The 8,888-nt window shown below is 44.2% G+C and overlaps 1 protein-coding gene across 8 annotated transcripts in view; it reads left to right on the forward strand.

Annotated features, from left to right (window-relative positions):
* Positions 1 to 5,632, forward strand: part of AFF2 (AF4/FMR2 family member 2) — a 444,617-nt gene extending 438,985 nt beyond the window's left edge. For all 8 annotated transcript variants that reach the window (XM_034648984.1, XM_034648986.1, XM_034648985.1 and 5 more), the window contains one exon: positions 1,214 to 5,632. In XM_034648984.1, the coding sequence (XP_034504875.1) occupies positions 1,214 to 1,335 (122 nt within the window). In that variant the 3' untranslated portion in view covers positions 1,336 to 5,632. The remainder of the gene's footprint in view (positions 1 to 1,213) is intronic.
* The last annotated feature ends 3,256 nt before the right edge of the window (positions 5,633 to 8,888 follow it).

Here is an 8,888-nt window from a genome sequence, read left to right on the forward strand (position 1 = left end):
CCCCCCGCCCTCCCGCCAGACTCCTCCCCGCCCAGCAGGACAGGCCTGCGGGGCCACAGGGCTTCGGCTGTGTCCTCTGTAGGGAGCGCACAAAGAGGCCGCCTGGGAGCCCTCTCCTAACCAAGGTCAGCGCAGTGGCAGACAAATAAAGGCAGACGAGGAAAGGGGACGCCTAGAGACTTTTCTAGACATCAGATAGTCTTTTCCACATACCTCCCGCCCCACTCGAACGCAGCCGAAAACTCCAGCCCCAGTGCTTAGCCCCTGTGGCCTAGGCACTGCCCCTTTTCCACATCAGCTGGAGGGGAACAGCCTGGGTAGTCTTACCGTCTGCGTCCTTCAAGGCCAGGAGGGAGTTGTTAGCGACAGATATTTGCAGGTCATTTCCCTTCCCTAAAGGAACTGGTAATAAGACTTACCGAATCAGATGCCTTCTAGACGTTTATTTAGCGTTAGATGCTGATGGCTATAATTGCTGTCCAGGTTCACTGGCTATGGCTGCATCATGCCGAGAAAAATCAGTAAACTCAGTTCATTTAGACAAAGGGAAAAGAGAATACTTTCAGGTCAGTAACACATACAATGGCAACAGCTCGATACCCTATTGACAGTCGCTCCCTACCATTTTGTGTATATGGACCTCTTTCTAAATATAAATTTATAATATCTAAAAATACAAATTCTCTATGTAATATTAAAATATATTCAAATATATTTTATTTTACATACGTAATTTATGTGTATATTTTAATATATATAAATGTTATGCATCTTTATTATATGAACATATACAAATATATAGACAAATACATTTTTATATATAATGTTGTGATGTGTGCGTGTGTGTGTGCGCGCACACACTTCGCAAACCTCCGCAGGATTATAACATCTGAGAGGATATATAGTGATTTGAAAAAACTTACTATGAATTAACAGATCTACATGAATTTGTGTTTTATTAATCACAGTAACACAAACAGTATTTATGCCGTAGAGTTTTCGGATCTACCTAAAGATTACAATCATAGTGCCTCCCATACATATGGAGCTTCAGTCCCCTAGCACATAGTCTATAAATTTTTGTTGAATGAATGAATAAACAATGAAAACCTTCCCAACGTCCGTGTTGTCGCGGGAAGGCAGCTTAAGCAATCTGGTGCGTATTTCCGTGATGATATTCAAAGGCCTGACCGAGGTCTGCCCTGATTTTCAGAATTCTTCGGCGATCTGGACACACTGATGGGACCCCTGACCCAGCACAGCAGCATGACCAATCTCGTCCGCTACGTTCGCCAGGGACTGTGTTGGCTGCGCATCGATGCCCATTTGTTGTAGTGGGCACACCCCCATCTCCAGCATCACCACCCATCACTCTACCTCTGCCAGAGCACCAACGGTCACTGGTGGAACTCCACTCATTTGGGAAAGTTCTCTTTGCTTATGTTTGTTTTTACGCTTCTTTTGATATCTGTGAAAAGCAGAAGTCATTGTAAGTGGACACTACAACTTGAGAGCAGTATATGTTTTAATACTTAGTCATTTTTCAGTATTTTATATGCATTTCTCAGATCCCACCATCCTTTTGTGCTTGATACAATGACACAGTCCCTACAGTATTGTTTTAAGTCCACACTACCCAAAACAAAGAATGGGAAGCATTAGTGATGATAACAGGTTCCTGAGAAACGAAACGAGATTCAAATTTTCCGCAATAGCCATTCCCTAAACTGTACTCTTATGTCCAGAAAAGAACGTATTTCAGAATCCATTGTTAAACTTTGGTGGTTCCCACAGACTCCGTCTCCAGGTGAGAATTTTCATTGTCAAAACCCACTGGTTACATGTTGTAGCCACATCGTAAAATCAAGAGTATTAAGAAAACAAACAAGCATAGCAATGCCACTCTTAAAACAATGCTACGGCATACAACCAGAGGACTTTCTTGCTGGCATCTCTTCCCTGATGCCCTATTTTTAAACTTTGAATGAGATGAAGTGGCAACATTTATTTCGACAACTTTAAGGCATCGGCTGGCATTAAATGTTTTTGAACTCCCCGATCTGAAGCGTAAATCCTCACCTGGGGTTCTCTTTGTGTAAAGCTCTCTTTTTGAGGGGCAGTTAGTGGGTGCACACCCTAGGAGCCAAAACACTGCCCTCCAGGATTAGAGATGAGAGATTAGGAGAGGTCTGGAAACGTCCAAGGAACTCATACCTCTGCCTCTTTGACAGTTGGTAGGCAGGTCTGTTACTGGCTGGATATTTTTATTGTATTTTGCTCAAATCTCTGGAAACAAAAGTCAAGTTATCACTACCTAGGAGTTAGAATATACAGTTTGCTTCCAATTACAATCCACACTTTCTAGTTCACAGTGTTTCTCCTCCTCCTCTTTTTTCTCCTCTTTTTTCTTCCTCTTCTTCTTCTTCGTCCTCTTTTCTTTGATCTTTCTTTACCTTTTTTTGGGCTCCTTAGCTTTTGACTGAAATACAGATATCACTGATTTTATTCAAGTCTATATTAGCATGAATCATTTCCATGAACATTCCAGAGAAAACTCCAAACTCTCTAAGTAGTGGCTAGCCCTTTAATGAAAAATGAGTCTTGGGGTAACGCTTCACCCTAGGGTGCTTTGAAAGAACCCTGAAGATTGGGAACAGCTCACCTAATTTGGAGACATTTCCACGTCACTTGTAACTATCCGCACCCCTTCCGATCCTCCACATTCATTTCATGTCCCCAAACATCACCATGTAAATATCATCTTTGGTGTTCCATCTCACCAGAAGAATCCCCCACCTGTAGTCAACACTATTGATACGTTAGTTCTTTATAATTACCTGCTGGTATATAATTCCACATCACCTTGAATCTGTTGAGTTTGTAGAATTCTGTTTACTGAGTGATGACCAGATAAATAATAGACATATGTATGATTCTTAAAGCTGGTCATGTAAGTCTGATGGGAACAGCAAGGGATCACCCTGCACTCTCATCATCGAGGTTAAGTACATTCCCGGTTGCAAAAGAGCTAGACTCGAGCTCCGCTCTGGTCATCTTTGAGTTCAAGATCCTTTGTTTTATAATGAGGTTGTGGAAGTTGTACTCCAGTGGCTGAGGCCATGTGGTCAGGTGACTGAACCCAGCGCTTTCTATGCTCCCACTGCGGTTGAGCTTTACATTCGCGGTCTCCGCAACAACACACACACACATGCAGACATGCACACAGACAAATGAGAGAATCTTTTCTGAGCCTCTTAAATGGGGAAGATGATACTATGACTGACTCCAAACACCCAAGGTGGGTGTCACATGTAAAAATCAAGCTGATGGCCTTCAGTGACTCAAGTTCTCTGTTCATTTTCCGTGGCTTACCAGGTAGATCGCCTGACTATTACCATATCATGAAGCCCACTGGCTTGACTTGTAAATTCAACCTAAAGCACGATCCTAAACATCATGGATTTAGGGGTAGATTCTTCTTGAAATTCAGTCTCCAGAAACTAGACCCTCGAACGCGAGGGGAGTTTCCAAGAGAAACCAGCATCTTGCCTCGCGGATGAAAGACCCGTAGCTCTAGTTTCAGGGAGTCCTTGTATCTACTTTACATACAATAGGGAGGCAGCGGAGAAGCCTGCCGCCCTGTGTCACCCTCCGATGGCTGACAATACAGTGTGTGCCAAAGCAGCAGCACAATGATCAAAGCTGACAGTTGAGCCCAGGATCGCCACCTGATTATTTAGCAGACCCATTTGTAAAGCAGCTTAGAAGTCAATTAAACATGGCGGAGGAATGGCCTTCCTATCCCCGGAGATGAGACAGTCTTCTGGTTTCATGATTAAGGATTGTTGCTGTTTTCTAGGCACTGTATCCATCACATTGTGAGTGGTGACATGTGTCATAGGTGTGCGGTTATGTGAGGGACGGAGATATTTTGTCCAGTAAATCTCTTCAGTGTACCAGTGTGTGGGAGGGATGTAGGACATGTGGATGGCAATGAGGGGTCCTTCCTGGAGACCGTGACGGAGGCTTGGTGAGACACATCTCCATGAGCACACGGAGGTGGGGGATGGACAGAGTAACAGGCAGCTCTACCCGAGCAAGTACACAGAAGGATCTCGGCCCCGCTACGTGACCCAGGTGGGGCCACCGCTATGCCTTTCTTTGTCACCCAAGCTCCAACCACAGAGAGTCTGACAAGTTTGTGTTAGGATGTGGGCTTGGCTTTGTATTTTTAATTAACTTTGGATTTTTTAGTGGTTTTGTCATATTACTGTCTGAGTTTGGTAGGTAGGATTAATTTGAAAAGAGTATACTAGTGTGGTCCTCGGGGTAGAATATAGCCGTAAGCATATTGTTAGCCAGCCTGTAGACTGTTAATTACTTAATAATCTCATTGGGAAAATACTCATAGTTTTACATTTGGATGACATCATTGGAAAGGCAGATTAGCTGCTGCTAACTTTTAAAAGACTCGAGGTTGACATAAAAAGTTTCAAATCTTCAGTCAATAACCAAGTTGCTAAATTGGAAACCATTGGCTAAAATGTGTTTTGTTGAGTTTCCAAATGTACGGATTTGCATTTGGACATCACACTGCTAAATGCATTGGAAAGATACTTGCTCTGTCCTATCTTTCCCAGAGCTGTCTGATTCGGAGTTCGTTTTATTCAAATTTGCATCCTGGAGGTTGAAGTTGGAGTATGAAGTTGGAAAGCGTTTTTGAAGGCAGAATCAACTGAGCTGTGAGGGCTCCCCCCTCACACACTTCTCAACAGACATGAAAACACTCACCTGCGTGAGCTGGCAGGTGCGAGAACCAAACTGGATCGCTGAGTAGGACTGCTCAGCAAGGCGATGAGCCGCTTGCTTAGAGAAGCATCACGATCCCCATTGAGAAACTGTGTGGCGAGACGGCGTAGCCACACAGTATCAAACGAATGGGTTGATTCAGTGCCCCCAGATCCAGTTCTGCGGGGGAAAGCTATTGAGCCAGTTGTCACTGCTCGGTCACACAACTGGCAGACTAAACTCTTCGTCGTTATGGTTGTCGTTGTTGTTGTTGTTGTTGTTGTTTGTTTGTTTTTCCACCCGCACAGCCTTATTCTCATAATTAAACCCTGATTCATTTTCTCTTTGGTGTTAGCAAACTCCAGCAGCAGTGATGGCGTCTGTGTATTGATAATTGGCATTTACCCTGGCAGGAGGCTGATCGGATAGGCTGGTCTCAGACATTAATCCTACCATCTGATATTTTCAGGGAAAGAACGTAGTTCCCTTTCCATTCTCCTCCTCGCAAATCTAGAAGCCCTCTTTACCAAGAGCATCACATTTTCCTCTGTAATCCATCGACTCAAAGAAAATTGCATTGTGGGGAGGGTGGAGGGGTGGNGTGGGGGGTGGGGTGGAGGGTAGGGAAGCCCTTCCAGGCCAGGCTGCAGTTCTTGTCCCTTTCTGCTTCTGACATGAGATGTTAATGAATCATTCATCAGGCTCACATTGGGTTAGGGGACACTGAACTGCTTTTCCGATCCATGATCAATCATCGTTCTTCTAAGAGTTTGGAGCTTTGCTGTTTCATTAACTGTGCAGTGTAGACTAATGGTGTTTAATAAAAATCATTCAAAATTTCAAACTCTTTTGCCAGTGACCTCGATTTTGTTGGCTCTTTGCTTTGTACTAGACTTTGAGGAGGGAAGGGGGAAGCAGACCAGCTGGGGGAAAGCTCCCGAGGAATGCTGCAGTGGATGCTTTCAGCCGGGGCTAGCTTGTTCCTATGAGGGCCTCGTTGTTCTCCAGCCTTGGCAGCAGGAAGCCAGCGGCCATATCCGGAGCTTAATAAGAGCTGTAAACGCTTTACCTATTTGGTTTTGGCCTGCACCGCTTCCGTGGCTACCAAATAGGAGATGTATCTCTGAGAGGAGAGCCCAGGGGTGACAGCGGTAGCCAAATGCATCCCACGTGCTCCGGCCTTCTGTGAACTCGGTGGAGGAAGAGATCGGGCGGGAGGCAGAATGGGAGAAACCCCTGAACAGGCTGAGTTGGTGCCATGCTGCCCAGATGGAGAGCTAGCTTCTCCTTCGGTCAGCCTGGCATGCAACCGGCGGTGTACTGGTAAAATGTTTAACAGCCAGCCCTCTGAGAACAGAACGCGCCTGACTTCCTTGTAGGGTTTGTCAGTTTCCGTAGTGTAAATACCTCCACCGTGGCTGATCTCAAGCCACTAGCTATGATGTCGCAGATCGCAAAGTTGGGAAGAGGTGCACTCAAAGTTGGAAGTCCGGGCAAGACAGCTCCAACACACTGCTGAATGCAGCTGTCCGAGGAGGGTTCCGAGTTCACATTTATGTTCATGTGGACGTGCGTGTGCAAACACACAGCCATGCACACACGCATACACTGGTGTGACAAGCTGTTTCATCACTTTCAAGTGTGAATCGATCCTCTGTGAATGTAGGTAGTTTGTGATACGGCCCAAGAGGTGTGGATTTTAAGTGGGAGAGAGCTAATCATGGCTTCTTGAGACTGGAGCACAGACAAATGGGGGCAGGGGGTCATCACATCTCAAAGGAAAAACAGCAGTGAGTTCAGCCCTCAGAAAGCCCACGTGGTTGGTTCAGAATAGGATCGGTGAGTGTTCTTTTACTGTTATTATTTTGTAAATGCCCAACTGGTATTTCTAACTTGTAAATGTAACTTGGATAAATTATTCACTCTTCGTCCTTCTGATGACAACCTCTGTGTAGTTAGGAAACATTAGGGCCTTTATGGAGAATAGCACAATCCAAAATGCATTGTGTTGTCGTCTCGTAATATGGAAACAGTATTTCTCCCACCTCCCTGTTGTTGTTCAGAAGATTTTTACTTTGGTTATTAGAGATCGAAGTTACGTGTTTAACATGTGTTTTTAGTTAAAAGTATCCACTTACTGTCCTAGCTCTGAATTCAGACCAGAATGTCTCCCGTATCAATTACATGACTAATACTCAGAAATGATTATCCAAACCAAAATAATGCCCTTTTCTACTCAATATAAAGAAAACCAGGGTCACTAACAAGAAAGCATAAACCTCAGTATACTTTTTTAAGAGAGTGAGGTTTTCATTAAACACACACACAGACACACACACGTGCATGCATGCAACATTTTTTCCTAGGCCTCCTCATTATAAATCATCCTGAGAGTAGAATAGAAAGTCTCAAAGGACCCATTCTCCTGGTCCTATGTACCTTCTGCAGTTAATAAGAGCCCGTGCCCATGATCAAATGTTAGCCCTGGAGGAGACTCATGTCCTACTCTTTCTTTCTGGCCTTTCTCTCTCTTGCCCCCGTGGTTCCTTCTGTGGCCAGTACAATACCAGGGTGGCGGGGGGTCTTCTGTCCCCTCATAGTATCCGGGCAACGTTTGTCCTACTGGAGAGTGGTAACATCTAGGGCTGGTCTAATTGACATTACACTCACACGGGGACTCGGAGTCCCCATAGGCGATGGACTGGCTTGCGTGGACACAGAGAGCGAGAAAGATGTTCATCATCATCTGGTGACTACCTATTTCAAAACCATCCTCACTAATCAATCATATTCACCCATGAATATTACAGATGAGATCGATTCTGTCTCAAGACAATTTGTCAAAGAGTTTTCTTCTTGGATGATTCGACTCTCTGGGTATTTTAGAAAGAGACATGTCTGAGAGGAAATCCCTCACATTTAGTGAATTGTACAAATTGCTGTTTTTATTCCTGTGTTCTGGAGATTGTTTGATGTCGTGTTGTCTTCCGATAAAATTAATACATCGAGAGTGAGCACAGTATCAATACCATGCTCGTAGCGCTCCTTGGGATCAGAAGACACCTAAAACGCTTCCCCTTGGCACACTTGCTTACTTGAGGGACGTGTCCTTCCGATCCTCCCAAGACAAGTCTGGTTTCTTTTCTGATTTTGTGGTGGTGGTTGTGGCTGTGGTTGTGGTTGTTGTTGTGACCTGTTTCTCTCTCTCTCTCTCTCTCTCTCTCTTTCTCTCTCTCGCTCTCACTTGCTTGCTTTGGCTCTGGCTTTTGCTTTCCTGCTCGGGCTCTTTCTCTCTCTAAACAAATGAATAGTTGAGTTAAACGTGAGCTTCTGAATTGTACTTGTTCATGCTTTTAAGACATCACAGATTAATAAAAATAGATGTGTTCTGATCTAAAACATGCCACCTGCAAAGGCATGCTGTATTATGAAATCATGATATTAAAAATACTAGTCTGTTGAATCCATTTGTCCAATTGTATAACTTTGTGGAGCAGTGTTTTGACCTTTACAACATAATTTTGGAGCAAGTGGAGTGGTTGCAGGCAGATGAGACAGTTTACGTGAGGAATTTTCAATGAACTTTAGCTGGAGACCTGGCGATGGCAAACATCTTCAGATGTAGCTGTAACCATTACAAAGATGAAGAACAAATTTCTGTTCTGGAGATTTCCCAGAATGCTTCGGTCAAGAATTTCTTTTTAGGTTCATCCTTTTCTTTTCTTTTTTTTTTTTCATTTCTCCTTTTCTTTTATTTTTTTTTTTTGAAGCTGTTTATTATTATTGACTGAAGAAATACTTTGACTGTACTGTGTTTCTCTGTTCTCCTCCCTCTCTCCCTCTCTCTCTCTCTCTAGCTTGCCCTCTCCTCTCTTTCGCTCTGTGTCTCTCTCTCCATTAAACTACTGAAATCTGGAGTCTTTGGTAAATCTGCATTAGACCGGTGTGCAAGCCAGGAATGACATCGAATTGGAACAAACCTTGATGGGTTTTCAAGAGGAGCAGTCTGTGTTCACTGGGCCCTTCCACGCCCCGCTCAGACAAACGCTAAGATGGAGGCAGTTCTAGCAGTGGTATTACAATACCCTCTGAGCCCTGAT

Source organism: Ailuropoda melanoleuca, chromosome X (genome assembly GCF_002007445.2).
Source record: "Ailuropoda melanoleuca isolate Jingjing chromosome X, ASM200744v2, whole genome shotgun sequence".
Classification (NCBI taxonomy): domain Eukaryota; kingdom Metazoa; phylum Chordata; class Mammalia; order Carnivora; family Ursidae; genus Ailuropoda; species Ailuropoda melanoleuca.